The 27,183-nt window shown below is 35.7% G+C and overlaps 2 protein-coding genes across 12 annotated transcripts in view; both read right to left on the bottom strand.

The window, feature by feature from the left end:
* LOC308643351 (uncharacterized protein) overlaps positions 1 to 27,183 on the bottom strand; it is a gene marked incomplete at its 5' end in the record, with an annotated part of 428,976 nt that overhangs the window by 232,752 nt on the left and 169,041 nt on the right. The window lies entirely within an intron of this gene.
* LOC308643745 (uncharacterized protein) overlaps positions 1 to 27,183 on the bottom strand; it is a 61,655-nt gene that overhangs the window by 28,048 nt on the left and 6,424 nt on the right. For 2 of the 11 annotated variants that reach the window (XM_081283879.1, XM_081283878.1), the window contains exons 3-4: positions 26,694 to 26,749; positions 20,924 to 20,996 (exon numbers count right to left, since the gene is read on the bottom strand). The exons of 2 other annotated variants lie outside the window; for them this stretch is intronic. Coding sequence is in view for 1 of the 9 variants with exons in the window: in XM_081283873.1 (XP_081139999.1) it covers positions 26,694 to 26,749 (56 nt within the window). In the remaining 8 variants the exon portion in view is untranslated. Of the gene's footprint in view, positions 1 to 7,548; positions 7,646 to 20,923; positions 20,997 to 26,693; positions 26,754 to 27,183 lie in introns of all 11 variants that reach the window. 7 more of the 11 variants (XM_081283873.1, XM_081283883.1, XM_081283880.1 and 4 more) reach the window with 6 other exon arrangements.

Genomic DNA, 27,183 nt, shown 5'->3' with positions numbered 1-27,183 from the left:
ACTCTTTCCAAAGAATAGTGCTGGGACAACGGAATATTTGTGGAAAATATTATTATATGCTTTTTTTTTTTGACTAGGGATTGAACTCAGGAGCACTCATCACCTAAGCCATATCCCCAGACCTATTTTGTATTTTATTTAGAGACAGGGTCTTTGTGAGTTGCTCAATACTTTACCATTGCTGAGGCTGGCTTTGAACTCTGGATCCTCAAGTTTCAGCCCCCCAAGCCTATGGGATTACAAGTGTGCACCACCATATCCAGCTATATATTTTCTTAACATCAGATATTAATTATTTTTAGAAATAATATATTCTTCAATGTAAAGACAGAATATAGCTGGAAATGTAATTCAAAAGACTTGGGAGGCAGAGACTGAAGGCTCAGGATTTTAAAGACAGCCTCAACAACTTTACAAGGCCCTAAGCACCTTGAGGAAATTTCTGTATCAAAAAAAAAAAAAAACAACAACAACAAAAACAAACAAACAAACAACAACAACAAAAAACATGAAATGGTCTGGGGATATGGCTGTGTCTTAAGGGTATATCACCCCTAGGTTCAAACCCTGATATCTATCTGTCAAAAGTTACATAACAAGGAATTTATGCTAGGTGCATTTGTACATGCCTTTTATCCCAATAGCTCTGAAGGCTGAGGCAGGAGGATTTTGAGTTCAATAGCAGTCTAAGCAAGATGCGTTGCTAAGCAACTCAGACACACTTTCTCTAAAAAAAAGAAAATTGTATAAAAAAGGGCTGGGGATATTGCTCAGTGGTAACATTTCACTGAGATAAATCCTCAGCACAAAAAAAAAAGGGATTCATAGTAAAAATGTCATAGTATATGCATCTAATGCCATTTTTGAGAGATTAATACAGGGGTATTGAAATTTCAAGGTCAACCTTGAAACTTGTTTCTACATAAGATTAACAAAATGGATGGAAATGTAGATCAGTGAAATGGCACCCTCAGTTTAAATCTCAAGAATCACAAGCACAGTAGTTATTTACTTTGAAAAAGTTACACAAATATGTTAAAAATTATAAATTGGGCAACACTAAAATAAAAAAAAATACTCATTAATTATACTATTAAAAAGTACAAAGAGAAGTGATGAGTTGGAACAATTAATAACCTCACATATAATTAAACACTTTTAATAAAAGAAAATAATAAAGGCACCAAGTGAAAAGGAGGCAAGAGACTTGAATAACCAGTTTTGGTAGAAGAAATATTCAAAACTCAAAACTCTCAACATCTTAGAGAAATAGAAAGCAACATCAGATACAAAATTTACATAGTATTGATGATGACATGAAACAAATTCTCATGAATAAAGATGAAACGTAAATTTCTATTATATATTTGTGAAAATTGTTTATTTAATATGTATGATATGAGTTGGGGTTTTGGCTCAGTGGTAGAGCACTTGCCAAGCATGCGTGAGGCACTGGGTTTGATTCTCATATAAAATATAAATATATGAGAATATAAATAAATGAATACAATAAAAGGTTCAGCAATGTCAAATACATATATACATATATATACTTACATACATATACATATGTGTGTGTATATATATATATATATATATATATATATATATATATATATATATGGGCTATGCTACTGGTTTAGGAATATCATATATATATATATATATAGAGAGAGAGAGAGAGAAGAATGTAAGGTACTCGGTTCCAACTTTAGCAACACAATAAAAGGCCAATATTAAGGGGGAATGATGTTGAAAATAATACAGAATACTAAAATTATGGACTCTCCCTGAATCTATAAATATAGTTAATAAAAAGCTATTCATGTTATCAGTGTTTCTTTGACAAAGTCATAAATACATAGAGAGACTTAGAGAGACTATATATATGATACTCCTCAACCAGTAGCATAGGTTATAGAAATTACTGTACTTTTGAGCCAAATTTCTACTACATGGACCAACATAACTGTGGCCTTATGCTGTCATATAACTGCTACAGTTAAGTTGGTCCATGTAATAGAAATTTGGGTGATAGGAGGAAAGTGGAGGTACATTCAAAATGAAATAAATACTCAATTTTGAAAAAAAACGGATTCTAGGGACCAGACATGTTTTTAGTTTCATTACATCTAGTTTAACAGAACAAAATATCAGATGAGTATTATAGAGAATTGATATCTGTGTAACACATAACAGGCATAGAGGCTTTCCAAAAAATATGTAGAACTTATCACAAAATAAAAATTAACAGAGAACATAAAATACTTCATTATACACACCATATATGAATAAAATTCATAAAGTTTCAAAGACAACCATTTACCTCAGTTTAATGTATAATATTCCTGCATGAAAATTTTAGCATGCTAAAATATTTTTTTCTACAATTTTTTAACTTGGGAAGCAATATATGTAAAATACCCTCAAACCTCTAATTTAGAAGGCCAAACACAGTAGTTATTTTTATGTGACATTTATATGTATTTTGAAACTATATGGCAATACTACAAACCAATGCATCATAACATGAACCAAATCTGAATCCATATGTATGTCAATTTTTGACATTTGAGGAATAAAAAAGCCTACACAAAAGCAACCATATGAAAAATATAGTGGGGAAACTATCCAATCTAAACTTAGAATTTGGAACCAGTGGCACAGTTCACTGGTAGAGTGTATGTGCAGAATATGCAATGTACTTGTTTCCAACCTTAGCAACACAATAAAAGGGGAGATGATGTTGAAGATAATGCAGAAATCTAAAATTCTGGACTACCTCTCCATCTATAAATATAGTTAATATAAAGCTACTCATGAGTGTTTCTTTGACAAACTTATAAATAAGTACAGAGACTTAGATACATTTTACAATTTAGAAAATAGTTACCTTCCATCAGCAGAAAAAATTGGGGTACAATGTCATTAGTCCTGTCTCGAGCAAAGTACCACATTTGGAACCAAATCCCTATGGCCTAACATCACCCACAGTAAACAAAAATGTGGGAGAAGTGATACACAAGTATCTACACCACAGAAATGTGGTGATTTTTAGGGACCGTGAAAGTCTTTGCAAGTGTTCCATCAGCTGGGATCAAGGCAGAGAAATAGTCAAATATCAAGGCTTTCAGGTTATTTGAAGAAGACATTTGCCAGCATACTTTCCCAGCTGCTGTTGCTGGCAAATGAGCTTCTCACTAGCTTGTAGTATGGGTGTAATAGACAGAAATACAGTAAACCACTAATATACTGAGTGAGATGTTACCAATATCTGAGTACCACCCCACATCTGCTCACCCCAGTAATAAGGCCAGAACTACCAATTGCTCCTAGAAGGAGTTTCTACACTGAGCGTCTCAACTATAACATATTTTTGTTCAAGTTACTATCTCCTGAAGTTCCAAGCTCTGGAAACAAAGGTGACTTAGCATGTGCAGATCTCACGAGATTGCAAACAAATAAATTTGCATTGCTTTTCCAAAACTTTTATGAACTATGATACCCAACAGTGTTTCAGAAAAAGGATTAGAAACCACAGATCCCTGTTTATGCCAACAGATGTTTACATAACATTCCTACACTGGCTCCTTCATATAAACTTGCCTCTCAGATTTAATGCATTAGTCAAATAGATTTCCTGCAGACTGTGCAGTGGTTTTAGAATGCCTATTATAAAAAATTGAGACCAAGGTCAGGTGGCACATGCCTGTAATCCCAGAGGCTTAGAACTGTGTTTTAAAAGACAGACTCAAAACCTTAGCAAGTCTCTAAACAACTTAGTGAGATCCTATCTGAAAATAAAACATATAAAAAACTGGGGATGTGGCTCAGTGGTGAATACCACTGAGTTCATTTCCCAGTATCAATCCAAATAAGCAATTAATATTTGAAAGATAATAGGAATGTCTGTTGGTAACATTATAAAATTAATAAATATATTTTGGAAAAAAAGTGTTAAGGGTTTTCAAACTCAAAATAAAAATGACATATAATCCCCCTAATAATAAGTCTGTACATGCCTGTGCTCCCAGTAGCTTAGGAGGAGACAGTAGAATCTTAAAACTTCAAGACAAGTCTCAGCAAATTGGCAAGGTCCTAAGGAAATCAGTGAGACCTTCCCTGTCTCATAAAAAGGGTATGTATGTGGCTGGGGTGTAGCACAGTGGTAAAGTGCACATGGGTTCATCTCTAGTACCTAAGTAAATAAAAATAGATAAATAATAATTCTGGATAAGAAAAAAGTCATAAAATCCAGTAATATTATTTCTGGCTATATATCTAAATGAATTGGAAAACTTTTGTCAAAAAAATTACTGCACTTCCATTTTCATTGCAGCTTTATTCACAGTATCTAATAAAAGAAAAAAATAAAATAAACTGCCAGGTGGCAGTGGTGGCAGACGCCTGGAATCTCAGGGGCTGAGGAAGCTGAGGCAGGAGGAGGAATTCAAAGCCAGCCTCGGCAATGGTGAGCTTCTAAGCAACTAAGTGAGATCCTGTCTCTAAATAAAATACAAAATAAGGCTGGGGATGTGGCTAAGTGATCAAGTACCCCTGAGTTCAATTCCTGGTACCCTCCACCGCAATGAACTGCATTTTAAAAAATACTTTCTTAATTACAGAAGAACACAATATCTTTATTTTATTTATTTATTTTTATGCACTGCCTCCCCCAAACAGAGCCTAGTGCCTCACATTTAAGAGGCAAGTGCTCTGCCACTGAGCTATAATCCCAGTTAAACTACATTTTAGACAAAAGTTATATCAGAAGATTCCTTCCACCTTGCAGAGCAAACAACTGTTCCCCTTAGATGCTACACACTAAGAGGTCAAACTGTTCCCTAAGAGGCAAGGCTCAGATACTGATATTTTCTAAATATTCCAAGAAACTTTGATATCTGTGGGCATTTTGTGTCAGACTGTTCTGTGGGGACAAGTGCATGGAGTCTGCATACATGGCATATGTTAAGGGCACCTGAGTGGCAGGCCACTCCCCTCATGCTAGGGGTGTGAGCAGCAAACTGCTTGCGTAGGCACAGTCCTGGACGTGAGGCCATATATTGTAGTCCTGGTGCTTGCTCCATGGCCCACTCCTCAATTTGTCACTAGCTACTGTCTGAATACACACACACACACACACACACACACACACACACACACACACACATATATATATATATATATATATATATATATATATATACACACATATGTATGTATATATATATAAACTTCACAATAAAGTCAGACCTGCTTCCAGACTGGTCTTTGGAGGTCTTGAGTAGCAATTCTGCAGCCAAACTCCCCTCTACCCTGTTCTATGGACCTCCTCTCTAGATGAGAGAGAGAGTCCACATACTGTTCTAAAAGTGAGGACTGGGTAATATGGAGGTTGGAATGAGAACACAACACACAGCAAATTCTTCAATGAAGAATCTTAACTCAGACATTGTGATAACTGAAACCAGAGTTGGATATAAAACTAGGTTTTCTGCTTACTGATTTCTGGGTTATTGACTTAATCCAAACAGATATTGGAAAAATGTTAAGACTACTGGTTAAAATCTATGTAAAACAAGTATTAAGACTGTACCAGGTTATTCAGTGGCTTTTGACATTCAGATTCACTATGTACTTTAGCCCTTGTGATTGAACTTCCATTAACTAATTCATGTCCAGTCTCTCTTTTTTTTTTTTTTTCTGCCACATCAGGACAAAGAAGTTTGCTAGAATGACTGGAATGTTTCTATGGGTCATTTGAATAAAGTGGTCTTATATATGGGGAAAAAACACAAAAAACAAAACAACAGTAACAAAAAAAAACTCAATTAAAGACCAATTACATTAAAAAAATCTTTAATTGGGAGACATTATACTACTTTATTTAGAAGACAGTCCTTTTTGTAAATGTCACCTAATTATTCCCTGCTTTCTTCTCATGTGAAAGACTCACAAAAATAAGACTCATAAAAATAAACCAAAGTCTTTTAAAACTGTACTCCAGTTCTTGGAGAAAAAAAAATTGCAATTATGTATCTGTTTGAAATGAAACATGAGGAAATAGTAATTGATAATGTTGAAACTGGAGTTTTGAGATAAAATCAAATTCCCCACTTTGCTAATTTTCTCTTGTCTCACAAATTTTGAAGAATAAAATTTAAGGACACTCAGGGAAGGTAAGAGTGAACATAATAGAATTTATTTAAGCAAGAGGAGCTAGAACTCTGACCATGTGGGAGAGGACATGATAGCAAAAAAACACATTTTGGTGTGCCAGCTTCTGAGTTTATATATGGTTTGTAGAGCATAAAGCAAAATCTATTTAAAATAAGTATTGAGGGCTGAAGTTGTGAAGTGCTTGCCTGGCATATGTGAGGCCTTGGGTTGAATCCTCAGCACTGCATATGAACAAATAAAAGATCTATTGACAACTAAAAAATATTTTAAAAAAATAAGTATTAAGAAGGCATCCTGGGTACCATCTGGGTTTACTTCCATCTTTTCGGTATCCCAACCTCCTTCCTGTAACTTTCATCTGGGTTCACCTTAGGAAAAAGAATTTGGTTGAAGGTGTTCCCAAAATTTAACCTCAAGGTTTTTTACATTTGAAATAAGCCTTATTAACATATAAATATAAGCTTATTAACATATAAATCCATTAGCCTCCAGGTGTGGTTGAAAGCTGTCCATTATACTGCTGTCTGGTCATTTTACTATCCTATTTTATCTTCATTCAAAATGAGCAGGGGACCCTGACTTTGGGAATATAAACAGAGAGCTGGAAATTTAAGGATTTACACTCAGAACTATGGAGAGCTAAGCTGGATTTCTGGATCTCAGGTATCAAATCAAATTTGAGATACTGCTTATCCTACATTTAAAACTCTCAGGAGGCATGAAGATGGCAAGTTCAAAGCTAGCCTCAGCAACTTAGTGAGGTCCAAAGCAACTCAGGTAGACCCTGGCTCTAAAAAAAAAAAAAAAAAAAAAAAAAAAATTTTATATATATATACACACACACATATATATATACATACACATACATACATGAATGAATGAGCTAGGGATGTAGATTAGTAAATAAACACACCTGGATTGAATTGCTGGTACAAAACCAAGCAAAACAAATAAACAAAAAACCTGAACAAGAGCTAGAACAGGGGTTCCTAAAAAACACAGCTTCTTTCATGCAGGAACATAACTAATGGAGCTGGGATTCTCTCCTGAAAATTACCCAGTCTTCACCACACAATCAGGGGACATGGTGAGCTAATGACACATGGATGCCCACAAAGGGCTTCAGGAAGGGGGTGAAAAAATCATACAATGATGGAACAGAATGTCCAGGGTCTCATTTGCTGATCTAAATTCCACTAGACTATTCAGAAAGGACTGAAGCCTGAGCTGCCATAGAGGGGTCCTCTGGTCAGCAGACTCTGGAGAGACATATGAGGAGTCCCTGGCCACCAATTATAGTTCCTGCCACTGCCAGTCACACTGGCTTCAAACAGTCTCCCTAACACAGTCTCAAGAACATACACTTACCACTTCCTGGCTTTCAGGATGCTGAGTGTTCTCCCTATAGTTTTTTCAGCTCCTAAGTAGCACAAAAATCTGGGGCTCTTGATGAAGGACTGGAAGCCTAGAAACAGATTTAAAGAATGGCAGGTTCCAGACACAAAAAGGAACAGAAGATTATAAAAGCCTGCCCTCATCATTGGCTGTGTGTGGAATGGAGCGTTCTCATCTAAGAGACTGATTGGAAATGGCTTCAGGCACTGCCTCCCCCAAACTGAGCCTAGTGGGCCTACTCTTTGAGCATCAGTAGATTGCATCCAACCCAGAAATAAACAAGGTCAGAAAGACAGGTTCTTGGCTGCTTGCTCCCTTTTTGTTGACAAAAGACTGGGGATCAGACCTATAGACACTCACTATAGAGCCCCAGGACCACAGATACATAGATGAATGGATAGATAGATACATAGATAGATAGATAAATGAATTCATGGGACAGGGTCTCAAATTCTTCTGAGATGGCTTTTCAAGTAACTGATATTAAAGGCAAGCTCCACAGCCCTGGAATTTGTTGTTGTTTTAGTTGCTGTAAATTACAGCAAGTGTCTCAGAATGGAGTTATTTTATGACAGTTTCCTCCCAACACTGGGATCTAGCCCAGACAGAAGTGCATTTACATTTAGCACTGTAGATAAGGTTAAATCAGTTTGTGATATGTTTGTGCGTGTGTATGTTTGTATGTATGTATGTATATATATATATATATATATATATATATATATATATATATATATATATATACAAATCTTTATTTTATTTTTTTTTATGTGGTGCTGAGAATCGAACAAAGTGCCTCACATGTGCTAGGCAAGCACTCTACCACTGAACCAGAACCCCAGCCCATGTGTACACTTTTATTAAAAAAAAAAAGATATAACAATTACTTTAATATTTTATTTAACATTTTTGTTCCCTGGTGTTATGAGAAAAAACTTGAGGTTTTAACTCAAAAGCAATTCACTGAGGCCGCAATATCTCCAGCCCCACACAAAAAATAAGGCACAAGTAAGATTTTAAAGTTACTAGTATTAACATTCAAAATGAAAAAGAAATGGAATGTGCCAGGTCTTTAGATCTGTCAGTAGCCCAGACTCTATAGAGTATAAAAACATAAAGAAGAACTTATTTGCAATTTTGCCTTGAGGCTAATGGCAGGGCTGTGATGTCTGTTTTCTTCTTTGTTATGGGATACTGTGAGAATATTAGAACAAATCACAGGCATTTATGTTTACACATATTTTTTCTATAAATAATACAGCCCATCAAGAGAGTCAACTTTAAATTTAAAGAAAAATTAAATCACTATAAATAAGACACCAGCTGTTTTCCATATGACTTCTGTGGAAACATGTGATCGAATTCTGGCATCCAGCCTATAGTGAGTGGATTAGTTATTGGTTACTGGATAACAAGTCATTCCAAATCTTATTAGTTCACTTGACCCCTGAGCCACATCCCCAGTCCTATTTTATATTTTATTTAAAGAAAGACTCTCACTAAGTTGCTTAGCACCTTGCCCTTGCTGAGGCTGGCTTTGAACTCATGATCCTCTTGCCTCAGACTCCCAAGACACTGGGATTATAGGAGTGCACCACTGCTCTCTCCTTTGTTCATTTTTAATGCCAGCATTTCCCTCTTTGCCTTATCAACTATTTTTTTCCATGCTACCTTTCAAATGGAACCAGTATTTCTAATTTTTCTCCAAGAACTAAATGACAGTTTAAAATTTTTGTTTTCTCTTTGTATTTCACATGAGAGGAAAACAGACAAGTGTAACTTGACAATTTGAAAAATAACAACAATATATCTCTCTCTCCTCCTTTTGTCTTCCCAGGCACAGACACCTTATCATAATGTCTGATTTGAAATTCCTCCTTGAAAACTGTACTGTGTTGTGTCCTCATTATAACCTCCCATATTTGCCTAGTTCTGGGTTTCATAACTGCCTGATACAAGGTGTGAACAGATACCATGTCTAAAGTCTGCTGGAGTTTCTAGTGAATATTCTTCTCTGGGTCTTTTCCTTCTGGAGTGCAGTATGAAGTATGGAGTGAAGGCATTCAGGAGGTCTCTGGAAGCCCTTCAACTGGCACAGAACTTTTAGTGAGGGCTTAAAGCCCTCTGGGGAACTGAGGTAATGTGGAGACCACCTCTCCCACTTAAAATGCAGATATTTTTCAATCAAAAAATAAAGTTTTCAAGCTTACTGCTCAGAGTGGCAGGGAATGAGTTCATTAGAATTTTTGTGAAAGAGGGAAAAGGGGACAATCTGAAGGGAGAGAGTGGATCCTCTCTGAGAAGAACAGCATGGCTATCTTGCACTATAGTTTTATTGGGGATCTAAGAAAAAATTCCAAACAGTCCTGCCCAGGTACACTTCTTGACTTGGATTGACAGCAGGATAAAGTCAAACTCTCAAGTATCCACTGCCATGACTACTTTAGGTTAATTAGGCTCATGCTCACCATTTCTAATTGGTTTCTTAACCATAAACTCTTGTGAATTTTATGGTTAGTATGGAATACCCTTACTCCGAGTTTTGGAATTTGGTCTGTGACAGTATCACAAAAGTCTCACCTTCAGGGTAACTTGGATTCCTCTTTTTGAACATTTTTGGATATTTTTTGAAACTGCACTTCTCCAGTAGCTAACAGTTTGTTAAGAAATGTGACATATCCTATCAGACAGTACGCCAGATAAGGTGCAGGTAAATTGCTTTTTGGAATAGAAAGCATGATAAGCATACCCTTGAAAATAGTGGTATTAATATAGGCTGTGTCCACACCAAAGCAGGCAGCAATCATGCACAGTCCCAGTAAGCAGATGACTGATACCTATGTGGTCAAGAAAAATTATGCTGCCGATAGGGCAACCAAAAGAACCAGAAAGAAAACAAAACTGTTTATCAGGGCCTTGGCTCTCTCAGCTTGAATCAAAGCAATTATAACCCTTTTCATACTGAGGACGATAAAAGAGGCAAATCATGGAGTTTTGACTTCTGGGATAACACTGCCAAGTGCAGATAGAAATCGCATGGACTCATTCTTCTGCCCGAAACATTTGTGTGGTCTTGATGAAACACTTCCATGAGAGTGTTCACCATGTGAAAGGTACATTGGTATATTTCACCAAGCTCCCCTTGTGAGGGCCAGGCCTCAAATGCACTACTCAGCAAGTGATTCAGAACTGCTATTTACACTCAAAACAATCCAAATATTAAAAGGCAGTCTACCATAAAAAAGATTTAATATGTAAAAATATAGCTTTTTGATGTTAGATGACTGGATTTTACTCAAATGCCCTGTGTCATATAAATCTGTAGATATTTTCTTGTACTGACAGACACCTTCTCTGTGTACATCAAGCTTATTCACCAGAATGAAAAAGACTTCAGAAATAACCAGAGTCCTCTTGAAGGAACAGATCCCAAGATATGGGCTCACCTCCTCAAGGCAAAAAGCCAATGAACTCTTCCACTACAGAAGTGGCCCATGAATTATAAGACAAAATAAAAACTCAAAACTATGTTTTGGTGGCCAAAGTTAAAGAGAAGAGAAAATGGACCCCCCAAAACCCTGATGTATAAGGAAGTAGAAAGTAAAATGTATAGAAATATATAGAGAGAAATATAGAGAGAGAAATTTATAGAAATATGTGTGTGTGTGTGTGTGTGTGTGTGTGTGTGTGTGTGTATCCCCCCCACACCAGTACTGGGAATTAAACCCAGGACTTTATGTATAATAGACAAAGACTCTGCTACTGAGCCACATCTCCAGCTTTTCATATATTTTTGAAATAGCCATAATTTCATCCAATTGGAAGCCCAGAATTTTTTTTAAATCTTACATATTAGTCCACTAATTAAAATAACAATAACAATAGTGGAAGATCAGCAGAGTAGAGGAAGTGAATCAGGGAAATGGATAAGGAGAGGGAAAGAAAATGCTGAAAAAGAAGATTAAAGTATTTCTACATATTGTTAAGCATATGTAGAAATAGTGCTTAATATATCTGACTATTGTATATTTTTATAATGCTCCAATAAAAGTCTTAAATAATTAGGTAGTGAAAAAATAAAAGGGCACATATTGCATCTTGTGATTGTACTGTATAACTTCTAAATTAACTTTATGTTTTTAATTGATTTTATTATTTTTTAAATACACGACAACAGTGGAATTCATTACAATCCTTATTACACAGATAGAGCACAATTTTTCATATCTCTGTATATAAAGTTTGTTCACGACAATTTATGCCATTATACATGTACTTTTATATATATATATATATATATATATATATATATATATATATATGTGTGTGTGTGTGTGTGTGTATTAAGAATTGTAATGCTAAATTAATTTTATTATCTGCTGAACTGTAGCTATCAACAAAGCTTCACTGAGATAACCAAAATGTAACTCAAATAATTTCTACATTGGCATGTCCCACTAAAAATACACAGTAATGACATTACTAGAAACAGGGAGAGCAAGAAATGAAGGAAAAGGGAAAGTACTAGGGACCAAATTGAAGCAAATTATATTCCATGCTTATATAACTATATCAAAATGAACCCTAATATGTATACATCAAATGAGCTAATAAAATTTAATAAATAAAATTACTAATATAATTTATTTATTGTATATACATCATTTTGCCTATAACCTCAATATAATAGCATTAGCATTATACCCATTGTACCCATTGCCCTAAAATAGCCCATAGAAGCATAAATGAACTAACACAATGAGTAACAAATTATAATTAAAGATTTTCGTGGTTATAAACTGGCAGTTAAAATGGGAATTCAGAGACTCTCAGCTGAAATAGATAACATGGCCTTCAATATAATTTGAAATTATACTTTCAAGAATTGAATCCTATTATGTAAGACCTAATTAAAAAAGGAGTGATTACTACCACCCTACCTCTGTTTGACATCCCAATTTTACCTATTCACAAACCTGGGAGTGAAAATGCTATTGCATGTAAGATCATAATTGTAACATTCTATCTTATCCATTAGGATACTCCATACACAATACCTAATATTATTAACAATACTGATCCCTTTTATAAATGAGTATATATTTTTTCTGTATCAAATTTGGTTAAAATGTTTCATTCAGTGCATATTTCAACAAACTCAGCTTGCCTTTATCTCAAAAAGATATAATCTGCCTCTTATGGGGTACACTCAATAGTTTTGCACACACAAAATTATTCTTGCCACACTCATAAATCATGTAAAAAACCTAAAAGCCTTTATTATGGGATAAGGTGGAAATCTGTGCCTCAAAATTGAAGCAAATTATATTCCATGCTTATATAACTATAAACAAAAAAGTTTGTTTGTGGTGCTGGGGATTGAACCAAGGCCTTACGCATTCGAGGCAAGCACTCTACCAACTGAGCTCTATCCCCAGCCCTATTTACAAGTTTTAATTTCACTGATGCTTCGTTTTAAAAATCTTACATATAGCCTGCTCAAACCAAAAGAATTTTTAGAATCTATTAAGATTAAAATCAATATACACTGCCCATTGTGACTTCAGAATATTGTTCACTTTAGAGGCTCTGGAACAATCCTTTCTGTCTTCTTGGAAACTCTGGACAAATGATGATGACAAACACAAAACACATATGCAGAGGGAAGGAAGAGATGGAAAAGGAAAGTACTGGGTTCTGAGTTACAGCAAATGTTATCCATAAATGTTAAAATACACCGTAGATTATATATAAAATTATGTATAACTTCATTCAGGCCATAGTGAGGCCTAAGGATGCTTCTCTGCTCAGAGAAGAGAAGACTCTCAAGTAGGATCAGTGAACATTGTTTTTTTGTTTTGTTTTGTTTTTTGTTTTTTTGGTACTGGGATTGAACTCAGCAGTGCTTAACACTGAGCAACATCTTCAGCCTTTTTTCATATTTTATTAGAGACAGGATCTTGCTGAGTTGCTGAGGGCATCATTAAGTTGCTTTGAATTACTTTGAACTCGAGATTCTCCTTCATCAGCCTCCTGAGCTGATGGGATGATAGGTATGTGCCACCATGCCTGGCTAATGAATACATTTTTAATGCAACTATGAACCTAGCTCTGGGAATTCAGAGATGAACAAGACATAACCCCACAATTCATACTGTGTGTAGTTATTAAGTTGACTGACAACACACTATTCCTTTTGGGAATGAGGAAACTCAGTTAGTGGGAGACCACAGAACATCCTCGACACGTTGTTTCTCTCCACCCTGAACAGGGTCCAATCCTCATTTCTCCTTTTCTGGTTGAGTTTCATTTATTTTGTTGGCTTAGAACGATTATTTTGAAAAATTTGTTGTGCTTTATTTTTTTTTAGATGTAAATGATCAGAATACCTTTATTTATTTTTATATTTGTTACTGAGGGTCAAACCCAGTGCCTCACAAATGCTAGGCAAGTGCTTTACCACTGAGCCACAACCCCAGCCCACCTCATTCTGCTTTCTTTTTTTTTAAGTTGTAAATGGACACAATACCTTTATTTATTTTTATGTGGTGCTGAGGATCAAACCCAGTGCCTCACACATGGTAGGTGAGTGCTGTACCTCCGAGCCACAACCCCAGACCCTCATTCTCCTTTTTGGCCTGTGAAGATTTTCTAGCTTATTATATACTATTTTAACATACTCTGACTTAATGAATTGTAAGATAATGAATTACCTGAAATAAGTATTAATTTATAATGTGGAAATAACTGTATTCACATTAATTTTATAAGGCTCTTTTTATGTTATTCTCAATTTTTATAAAGAGAATGTTAAAAAAAAAACTGTTTTGCCCATACCTGGGTAGTTTATGACAAAATTATCAATGACACTGACACAGGCAAGCTTTTTCTCTTCAAACTTTGATATCAATACTGGGAGTTGAATATAATAATCAAAGAGTTCACCAATGACTCAACAAACTTGTATGTCATCCATGGCTAAGAGAAGTAACAGTGGCCTTTTGTGATGATACCCACACTTTTAGATTTCTGAGTTATACAGTAGTTGCACTATTTAAAAATCACTCATACCACCTCTATCTTTAAAAAAATATTAATTTTTCTTCTTCATTTTTAATGTATATCCACATTAAAGCACAAATTTGGTGGTTACACCCATGCTTTAGACACAATATTTTTTGCTTTTATACCTAACTTTATTTTATGCATATTTTAGCATGACAGTCTTCAAACTTTCACAAAACTGTACTTTCTGGTGGCTAGCTGCCTGATTTATTGACTGATAAGTAAATGTACTCTGAGTTCTTGGAGAGTATGAGTGCAAGACATCTTGCAAGGTGCTCAGAACATAAAACCTCAAGAAACTTAAAAAGTTAATGAGGCATCAAATCAACAAAGAGAGGCAACAAATATGATAGAAGAATGTGGGCGAAAAAGGGATGCCCTAAGAAAGGAACAACCTTTATAACCAAAAATAATCATATTGAACATATACTGGAATGCATCATTGAGTGCATCAGTCAATGCAGTAAGCCCTTTATATATCCCCATTGAATTTCTATCCTATATAGTTTATATTATTATCATCCCCACTGTACCAACAAGGAAACTGAGTCTCAAAGAAGTTAAGTGACTTATCCAAGACCACAATGCTATTAAAGGGAAGAATAGAAATTCAAACTCAGATCTGTCTGCCCCCAGAGCCCAAACCACCAAACACAGGGCATACAGTGTTCTTCCTCATTAATTTTTAATTCACCCATGTCTTACCATATTCCAAGGCCAATGATATCTCCTTTAGGTTTGGCACTCACCTCTCAGATCAGCTCTTTCTTCATTGCCTGCTTTCAGTGTAATGGGGAGATCAGAAATCACTGACTCTCTCTTTTCCCATATCCTCTGAAATTTGTTCAGGGCCACAACCAAGTTAAGATGGCGCCTGGCAGTTTGCAGGAGGAGTGGTTTGTGAGCCAACGCCACCGAGCCATTAAGATGGTGGAGATTCCTTATTGGTTGACTGCTGTATCTAGATGACACTAATTGAATCAAGCTCTGTGTAATCAGTTAGGTATATATACCTCTGCTGTCTCAAAATAAAGCGGCTCTCTCCCTACCTTGAGTGCCCGTTCAGTTCCCACTGAGTTTCCCTGCAATAAAGCAGTTCCGGCATCAACCTTCAAGTTGCGTGTCACCTCCCGGCTATTTCGCCCAGCCAGACTGCGGCAGAAATTGAGTTTATATTTCCTATGAGTTTTATAGTATTGGTTCCTTCATTTAGGACTTTGATCCATTTTCAGCTTGTGAATATGGATTGAAATGAAGTTCCAAATTAATTATTTGCATGTAGATATCTAATATTCCAGCACCACTTGTTCAAGTACTATTTATTCAAATTAGTTTACAAATAGGCTTATTTGTAGACTCTCAGCTCTATTCCATCATTCCACATTTTTATCCTTCTGCCAATCTTGATTAATAGCAAGTTTGGAAGCATGAGTCCTCCAAGTTATTTTTTTTCTCTTCCCATTCAAGATTGTTTAGGGTTATTTTGGGGCCCTTATGATTTCATGTGAATTTTAGAATCAGACTGTCAATTCCCAAAAAGAATTTTGCATTGGAATTTTAGATCAATATTGAAATGATGGCATCTTAACAATATTTGACTTCCCAATCCATGAATATTAGATTTTTCACATTTGTTCAGATCTTTAATTTTTTTTAAAGAGAGAGAGAGAGAGAGAGAGAGAGAGAGAGAGAGAGAGAATATGAATCTTTTTTGTAGATGGACACAACACAATGCCTTTATTTTTATGTGGTGCTGAGATCGAACCCAGGTCCCGCCTGTGCTAGGCAAGCACTCTACCGCTGAGCCATAATCTCAGTCCCAGATCTTTAATTTTTTAAAAATGTTTCATAATTTTCATCATGTAACTTTTTCACTTGTTTAGTTAAATTTACTCTTAAACATTTTATTGTATTTTTAGGTGGACCTCTCTCTATGTTATGTACGCTGGTCTTGAACTCATGGGCTCAAGAGATTCTCCCATATTAACCTCCCAAATAGCTGGAACTATAGAATGTGCTGCAATGGGCAAGTAATATTTTATTGTTTTGATATTACTGTAAACACAATTTTATTTCAGAAAACACTTGGACACTCTTGCTAGAAATATTAACTAGTACAGACACCATGATAGGGCGAGGGGGCTGGGATTGTGGCTCAATGGTAGAGCACTTGCCTAGCTTGTGTGAGGCACTGGGTTCAATTCTCAATACCATATATAGATAAGTTAATAAATGTCTGTCAATGATTTTTTAAAAAATTCAAAAAAAGAACAATAAAAAACACTATATATTTTTAAAGAATTCTAAGTAGAAATACCATATGACTCAGATAGTTTTCTAAGAATATGCCTTTATTATTCAGGGTCCTTAAAAAAAACAGAATTGATAGAATACATAGATGCATATAGAAGGGGACTTATTAGATCGACTCACATGATCATGGGATGAATAGTCCCCAAAACTGTTGGCTGGGAAAACAGGGAAACTCAAAACAGCCATGACCAAGAACCGGGAAGCCTCATAAGTCAAGGAATTCAATGAAGCAGCTATGGTAAAAGACTGAAGTCTTCAAAGACCACTGGCGAAGCAATGGTATATGTCCATATTCAAAGACTAAAGAATCTGATGGCAGATGTCCACAGGTGACACCATCAGAGAAAAGGAACTCATTCAAGGAGACTGGAGCACAAGTCAGTATCAGCTTTCCCTTCTGCATTTTTTCAATCAAATCTATTGGATAGTCCTGTGTACAATCATGACAGCTCTTCCCTACTGCTTTATGACCCAACCTTCTGGAAAGATACTCAGAAACACCTAGAGGTATTGTATACCAATTTTCTAGGCATACCTCAATCCATTCAGGTTGGCCACCCAAAGTAACCATTACAATAATGACAGAAAATAAAATCCACTTTTAGGAATATCTGCACTCCCATGTTAACTGCAACACTATCCTCCACAATAGCCATTTCATGAAAACATAAATGTCCATCAAAAAAAACTGGATATAAAAAACTAAATTTATATATAAAATCCACATGTACACACTTGTTATATATAAGTATAGACATATTTGCATAAATACATACAAATATATAAACAGATTTTTTTGTTTATTTTTAAAAACCATCTTAAGAAAGGATCATTTATGTTGGAGAGGTTGTAACTATGATGCTGAGGCAGCCACCATACCTAGGTTTTAAAAGAAAGATGCTGTAGGTGTAAATGCTGGCAGATTTTCAAGGCCAGGCTCAGTAATTTAGCAAGGTGCTGTCTTAAAAATGAAAACTACCAAGGATATACCTCAGTGAAAAAGCAATCCTGGATTCAAACCCCCAAAATTTTATTTATTTATTTTTTTATTGCCATTTACAATAACATGGATGAAGCTGGAGAACTTCATGTTAAGTGAAATTATCAAAGACACAGAAAGAAATACATTGTGTACTGTGTGTGGAACCCAACCCCCAACCAAAAAGATGAGTGCATAGAAAGAGAATGGTATGTATTAAAGGACTATAGTTAACAGTATTGCCTCACATCCCGAAAATACCAAAGACAACATAATTTTAGATATGAAGTAATTATTTGAGATGATGGACTTTATTAACATATCAAAAGTACATATTAATGGGATTCAGTGTGATATCTTCATACTTACATTTGCAGGTATTAATAATATTTATATGCCCTTATTCCATCCTTGATGCCCCAGCACCCTCCCAAGCCATAGTAATCAATATTCTATTTTCACATAAATCTTATTTTAGTTATTATATATAAGAGATGAGGGCTGGGGATATGGCTCAGTTGGTAGAGTGTTTGCCTCGCAGGCACAAGACCCTGGGTTCAATCCCCGGCACCACAAAAAAAAAAAAAAAAAAAAAGAGGTGATATATTTCTTTCTGTGTCATTTTTTACTCAGCATCACATAACCAATTTCATCTATTTTCCTTAACATTAAAGGATTTTATTTCTATTCATGTCTGGGTAATACACCCAGTACCACCGACATACACAGTATGAATATATAATATACTTTTTGATTATTAAGTTGCTCTGCTATTTCACTGATATTTCTCTTTATATGTAATTCTAAGCACAGTTATACAACTTAAATTTATACAACAAAGGAAAGAAGCAACAGCAATAAAATATAAGAAACTGTCCTTTGGCCCAATTTTATCAAACTGAAAAGAAGCAATCGAAAGTATGGGGAAAAAAATACATGTCTCTTTTAAATTTATTAGTAAACAACAAGATAAAAATATTAATCCTCTTTGTACCTGTAACACACTAAACTAATTTTGCAGTGTTCAGTACATTATATTACATTACACAGAAAAAAACTGCTTTTGTGAAAATAATGAAATAAAACATCAGTGTGATAGGAAATGTGTCATTCATACTCTTTCTGCACATGTATACTTTCAAAGTTCCAATTATTTGGCCCAATACTCCCAAGTTCATGTCATCCATCAAAATATTTATAATTAAAATCTTCAGTTATTTGTGTGTGAGAGAGAGAGAGGGCGGGGGAGATGCAAAGACAGAGATGGTCCTGAACTTTGTGATCCATTCTGATTTCTACCATAGGCTAGGCAAAGAGTTCTGCCCATAGTGAACAGCAGAGTACCACTAACACACACATTTCTCTTCAAGCAAGGTGTGATGTAAGTGACGTGAAAGGGGTGTGATGTTTGTGGGTATGTGGATGGGGTAGGAGAGTGAGTACAACTGACCAAGTTCTACCCATGATCATCTTTTAAAAATGTATCACTGTATTGTTTACATTCTTATATATGTTCTGTGGCTTCTACAATTAAATCTCAGGGACTCTATTCTTCATACCCCGGTAGCTCAGCACTGTTTCTTAGAGTACTCTTCCGGATACTTTGAAATACTGGTTCCCCTTCCTCACAGCCCTTGATCTTTCTCAAACAATTCTGTAGTATCTGTGGAAACTTTAAATGTTGAATAAGGGGAAGAGGGTGAATTAATACTTGGTATTCCTGTTCCAAAGATGTGGAAAGCCATATCCTCTCTCTGTGGCCTCCATCTTCTGCCATAAAAATGGCAAAAAAACTACCTAAATTTTATTCTGAGCCAATGTGTAATAATTTTAAAGTCAAGAACAAAATCCCTGCCACGTTTGTGGCACACATACATAATCCCAGTTACTTGGGAGGCTGAGTCTGAAGGATCACAATTTAGAGTCCCTTCTCAGTAACTTAGCAAGACCCTACCTCAAAATAAAATAATAAGTGATGGTGATATAGTTCACGAGTAAAGCATACTTAAGACCACTCCTTAGTACCACAGAAATAAAACACAATTTCTGTTCTCTTTCTATAAATTTAAAACCCTCAAAAAGAAGGAAGGGACTTAGGAATGATACTAGATCTTCTAAAAACAAGCCATATACTCTATATTTTAATGTTCAAGTTTTCACAACTTTCTAAAAAATATTCCTAAGTATTTTGCTTTTGTCATAATTGTCACTAGAATTGTTTTTAATTTCCAATTTGAATATTTATTTTCTTTTGTACATAAACAACTGATAAATCTTGAATATTGTTAGTTTTCTGAGCACACACCAGCTTACAAGACTGAGGCAAGAGGATCATGAGTTGGAGGCCAGCTTTCAGAAACAGCTAGAGGCTAAGCAACTCGGTGAGACCCTATCTCTACATAAAACACAAATTAGGGCTGGGAATGGGGCTCGGTGGTCAAGGGCCCCTGAGTTTAATCCCCAGTACCCAAAAAAAAAAAAAAAACTACTTTTGTCATTTTAAGTCAGTGTGTCTCCAAAGTTGAAAGTCAAAGATGTTTTAGTTAACATTTTTAGTAAAGTGTTTATAGTGCAGAATATATGAAGTGTTATTCATTTTTTAGGGGGAAGAAAGACATGCTAACAGAGTACAGCACAGATGAGAAGTTTCAAAAATAGATTTCACAAAGGAGAAAACATTCAAATGACAAATAAATATATATGTGACTAATGGCCACAGAGATGATAATTGATAGGAATTACCATGCCTGCCATGGCAAGGTAAAAGATAAAGCCACCTGGAACATGGTGTGGTGCTATCTATTCACGCATACACTATGTACCATTAATTCTACCCCTAAAGAGAAGAGAAGTGGGAAACAAGATTCTGGGACAATGCTCTAACTGCCCCCATCACTGCTGCCTTTATCCCTGGGAAAGGTCCCTCCAGCTGCCACCACACTCTGAAGTGCAGGACCTTTCAGTCTGGACACTGGGACCCAGTTTTCACACCTGTCCCAACTTTGTCCCAGTACCATCTCAGAGAAGACCAGGAGGCAGTGAGACCACATTTAGTGCCAATGCTCTGAAAAATAAAAAAGAAGAAAGAGAAGTATAAGGCAAGCTGGAAAAAGGAAAATAAAGACGTGGAAGAGGAGGATGAGAGGGGGCTGAGGGGGAAGAAGAACTTGCTAAGGATGCAGAGTGAATAAACAGGATGCAGAAGATGAGAGAGAAGATAAAGTGAACCCCAATTGGAAGAAGACAGAAATTGGGGTGACAGAAGGAAAATCTTTCCAATGAACTTGGGATGGGATGTCACTTGGGAAGTGAGAGTGGGAGGAAAAAACTAGGGTGTGAACCTTTCACCTGCTTGTAGCTTGGAGAACTGCACCAAGGATGTGACTCTCTTTTTTCACCCCTGCCTTCATATTTTCACCTCTCCAGATGCTAACACTCCCCCCTCACTGTGCCATTGTTACACCTTCTTTTCTGCTTCATCTGAGCTTACCACTGGTCCCCATTTGCACCCTCCCCTTCATTTCTCTTTTCTTCCCTCCTCCCTCTTGCACTCTGGTAACCCCTCTTAGCAGCCCCCAGCCTCACATCCTGCCTCAGCCCTCTCCTTCATCTCTGGATTTGCCTCACCTCCCCTCCAATCAGAGAGAAGCAGGCTGGGGTTGGGTCAATGTTGGCACCACGACCCTCAGTTGCTCCTTCTCCTCCCTTTTATGGATTAATGAGTAAAGAGGGAGTCACACTTCTGTTTCATTATAAGTTTGCTCATTTTTTAAAAAATGCTTTAAGAGTATTAGATAGGAAAAAAAATACTTACCATTGGGGATCATGGAGGAGTAGTAAGAGGAAGAGGGCATGAAGGGGTTATTGGAGTACCATTAATGTTCTTTTTCTTGTAAGCAATAGAACATGGTATGTTTTCTTTGTGATAATTCAAGAATCTATATAATTTCAATATCCTCTTCTTGTTGTGCTCAGTAAGATCAAATTTATTATGTAAAAGTTTGTGGGGAAGAGCAGAAAAAAAGGATGTAAAAGGGAACTAGGTAACAATTTGTAGTAATGAATATGATAATTTTTTGATTGTGGTGTTGGTTTCTTGGATATGTACATAAGCCAAAAGATATAGATAGATAGATTCCTAAGATGTATACAGGTTAATGTGTGTCTATCAAACCTCTATAAATGTAAAAAAGAGAGATGCAGCTAAAGCTGAGGTTAAAAAGAAAACATGCAGTCTTAGATCAGTAAGCCATAATAGTTTGGAAAAAAGTATACTTTATAAAAATAAGAATAGAGAAAAAAAATCCTAAGAAAAAGAGAAAATTTAGCAAATATTGAAAATGAAAATACCACAAAAAAGAATCACCAATGTCAATGCTGGTGCTTTTAAAAAGCAAATAAAATTGAAAGAGCACTGGTAAACTTGACAAGTAAAAATCATGTCCATTATATACTATATAATGACACATATATGTATGTATACAATGATGTCTCCCTTGATGGGAATACATTATAGAAAATTCACTCTAAGATAATTCCGTCATTTTCCAAGCATCTGAGTATAATGATAAAAATCTAGATGGCACAGACTACTACATGGCTTGGCTATTTGCTATAGGCTTTGTTGTAAAATGAAGTCTACTACTGACCAAAATACCATAATACCACACATAACTGATGTTATGGTTTGTAACAATCAGTGTAATACTCACAATGAAATGCAAAAACTGTGGAACTCACTCAAGAAAAAACACTTAATAAGTCCCTTGCTATTTAGACAATAGTAAATAAATGATAGAGATTGCAATGCAGAGAAGAAAAAATGGCTTTCTTTCCAAAGAAAGATTTCAGGATAAAGGGACATCTGTGTGATAATAAAAATGCTATGGTACTCTTCACTCAAACCATATAACACCTCATTTTCACATACTAAATACTGAATATAAAAATAATGAATAATACTAAAATATAAAACATAAAAGCATTCAAATGTTGATGTAAGAAAGGGTGAGTCAGGGTGTATGTGGTGGTGCACACCTGAAATATCCAGTACTCTGGAGGCTGAGACAGGAGGAGCACAATTTTGAGACTGATCGTATCAACTGAGCAAAACTGTCTCAAATAACTTTTAATCGAGAGGCTGAGGCAGGAGGATTGTGAGTTCAAAGGCAGCCTCAGCAACGGCACGGTGCTAAGCAACTCAGTAAGACCCTGTCTCTAAATACAAAAATGGGGCTGGTGGTGTGGCACCATGGTTAAGCGCCCCTAAGTTCAATCCCTTGTAAAAAATTAATTAATTAATTAATTAATAATAAATAACATTTAAAAAAGGGTGAAGATATAGCTAAGCAATAGGACATCCTGGTTTCAATCCCCAGAATCACAAAAGGGAAAAAGAACAAAAAATTATAGTTATTTATTTTCAAAGTTACACAAAATATTTTTAAATTAATGAAATACATAGTATTAAATTTAAAATTCTGTTGATCCAATACCATTAAAGGGTGCAAAATGAAGTGAAAGAGCAAAAGTAACTAATTTTCCTCACATATGATCAAACTATCAGTGGGAAAAAATACTATTAGTGGGGAAAAAAAGATTGCAAAGAAAATGCATGCAAGAAAATGAATAGCCAATTTATGAGATATTTAAGTGTTAAATAATCATAAAAACCCAACATCATTAGAAACTAGGTAATGTAAAATAAAATAAAATGATATATCCCAAATTAAAGATTATGGATGAACATATGGAATAAATGAATAATCATGAAGGGAAGATGGAGTTTGAGCTGTTGCTATCCATGTGTGCAAACTGTTTTGCTATTGAAGATATGTGATGTATCCACACCAGAAATAGACTAAAACTATAGCACATGTATATATAAGAATACAACAGTATTTCTTGATTGAAGAGAATGAACATTTATAAATTGATAAATAATAAACTGTGGGAAATAATGGTTTATAGAAGAAGACACATTTTTTCATATTAAATCTAGTGGAAAAAAATAGTATAAAGCACCATGTAATTTTTTATATGTGTCACATGAATGTTATATGTCATTTATAAGGTTATAAGTGGCATGTTATATGTTATATGTTACTTATAAGGTAAGCATATTTTAAAAGAAAATCTTTAGAATTTGAGAAAATAAAAATACATAGAAGCACAGAAAAGACTTAGTTACACACCCCATGTGTAGATGACAAAACCTGTCATTATAAAGATGACCATTTCCCCCAGGTTATTCTATAATACCTCATAAAAATTTCAACATGCTTTACTTTAAATTGAATAAGAGACCAAATCAAAAAGTTCTAAAATTCTGCTGGAAGGTTAAATATATATGAAATTAGCCCTGAACTCTGAACATAAGAGAAAAAAGCAGCAGCTCTCATTACCTGACACTAATGTACATTATAAAACTCTAATATTGCAATAATTTGAAGACCAAGAAATTATAATGCAGAAAATTTCATAAACTCATATGTATGTAAAAATCATTGTTACTGTTAAGTGCAATAAAAGAGTCTGTACAAATGCAACCATATGACGAAAAGTATTTGATATGAGTGAATGATACAACCCAACATAAATATAGATGTTAGAACTGGAGGCACAGATCATTGGTAGGATTTGGGTGCAGATTACGTTTGGTACTAGAATTATACCCCAGCCCCACAAAAAAGCAAATGTTAAGAGGGATGATTTTCAAAATATAGCAGAAAAGGAGGCTCCTGACTCTCCCTCCATTCATGGATACACCAAAAAACACTTACTCCTGTTTTAAGTCTCTCTCAAATAAAGGCATAAATAAATTGAGAGATTTGTGTACATTGGACAACTGAGAAAATATCTACCATCAGATGAGTAGAAAAAGTTGATGGACACATGGACACTAGTCCTGCCTTAAGAAATGTGCCATACAATTTGGACATTAAATCCTCTGTCACTCTGAGTAGAGGAAGACTGATTGGGATGATAAATATAGCACATTTAATGCTAGATTTCTTATAGGTTGAATCTTAGTTTATCTGGTGCATAGAGAGGAAAGGATTATATATATACAAGTATCAAGACCAGAGGAAAGGAAAATGGTGTCTTTCCATGGCTATGCAAGATCAATGAATGGGTTATACTCCCTGGGACCAGAGCAGAGGAGGAATGAAATGTCAAGGGTCCCAGTTCATCCCTGGAATGAATTTGCCAGCAAAATGATATTGCTAACAGTTGAGCCTTTATCCAGCATTGGCAACCCAAGTGGGAGCTCAGCACTGCCTGAGCCCTCTCTCCCATCTCACTTCAATATTAACTCCAGACCTAACCAATTGTTCATACAGGAATTTGCTCTTGCACTGAGAGTTAAAGTTAAAAACTTTAACTTTTTCCATTCAATGCACTACATCCTAAACCTCCAAATTTTTGGAGCAATGACAACTGTGCATGTGCAAAGCTCCCTAGATAACAAAGGAGGGGCTTCACATTGATGTATGAGTATTTCTATGGGCTACAATCCCCACCAGGAGTAAAGAAAAAGGGCTAAAAATCACAGATCTCTGTTTCTTTCTAGAATAGGTTTACATCACCTTCTTCCAGTGAGTACATAGCAGCCTAGAGTCTAACAAACTTGCATCAGGAATTTAGTCACCAGCCAAGTATGAGAACTTCTGCATCCTGAGCATAGCTATTAGAATGGCTACTATCAAAAAGAGTTGAAGGATAACTAGTACTCCAATTATATGGATACGGAAGAAAGAAACACTTTCAAACTGGGCTGGAATATAAATTCAATAACAGTCATTTTTTTTAAAAAATAGCATGAGAGTTCTTTAAAAGCTAACACACTATTTCCAATGGAATTGGACTTAGTATGTTAAAAAATGGCTATATTGTCATATTCATTATAGCAGTATTCATAGAAGCCAAGATAAGGAAACAACTGAAGTGCCTTTTGGATTAAGGACACAACAGGAAATTCAGGAGACTCCTTTCAGCTGGAGGCCACTCAGCTACTTCCTTAATAAACTGTACTTCCTAAACTTAGACTGCTGTTTAACAAGATAGGACCCAAGAACTGACATTCACTAGTCACTCCAAGAGACTTCAGTTGTACCAGGTATGGGATCCTCATGTCAGGTAGATCTGAAACACAGGACCATGAAAATATCACAGACATAAATTCCACAAGGGAACTCTCAGCCCAAAGACATCCTGTCAGGGTTTCTGGCCTGGGAGAGACAAAGATAAGATACACATACGCACATTTTTATAAAGGTCAAGTGATTCTTCTCTACTTTTCTCTTATGTGAAATGCTCATAAACAGAAAACAAATCTTTTGCTTTTTATTTTTCTGTGGTACTGGGGATTTAACACAAAAGCATGTTAAATATGAGCTATATCCCCAGCCCTTGTTTAAATATTTTGAGACAGGTCTTGCTCACTTGCCCACAGTCTACCTAAAATTTCGAGGTTCGCAGCCAGGAAAAAAAAAAAATCCCTTAAAAAGGTCCATCCAGTTCTTGGTAAAACAATTAAAAAATACTGTACCCATTTGAAATGTAGCATGGGGAAAAAAATAATTGACAGTACTGTGGAGAAAGGAACACTGTAATTGAGAATATGGACAGGAAGGTGGCAGTTTAGGAATGTACTGACAGATGTACAGAGGTTTAGGCTGGGAGATGGGGTTCTGGATTTGATACTTTGCTTCCCATAAATTTAGAATATTCAGGGGAATCCAGGCAGGATGGCACACACCTGTAATTCCAGAAACTCAGGAAACTGAAGAACAAGTTCAAGGCCAGACTCAGCATCTGTCTCAAAATAAAAATAATAATAATGAAAAGTAAAAAGGATATAGCTCAGCGATATAGGACCTCTGGGTTTAATCCACAGTACCCCTACCCTTACAAAAAAAGAAAGAATAGAAAGCTCAAGAGGAAGGAAGAACTGAGACTCCTGCAGAACCACAGCCCCCCTCATGCAAGAAGACACATATGGAGCTGTGACTGATGACACTGCTCAATTCAATTCAATACACATTCTGGGAAGGTGCTGGAATGCTGCACCTTCAGATAGGATTTCTCTGCAGGAATAAGACAGGACTCTCAGGTTCCTCATTGCTGATACATGCCCCACTTGACTGGCCAGTAAGGACTCAGGGCTAACCTGGCCCAGGGAGGACCCAGGCCTGCAGATTCAAGAAACTACCAAAGGAATTCCAGTCCACAATCATCAGTTCCCACTG

Source organism: Spermophilus citellus, assembly GCF_964194105.1.
Source record: "Spermophilus citellus genome assembly, chromosome: 3".
NCBI classification, from domain to species: Eukaryota; Metazoa; Chordata; class Mammalia; order Rodentia; family Sciuridae; genus Spermophilus; species Spermophilus citellus.
This window is presented reverse-complemented; position numbering and strand designations above follow the sequence as displayed.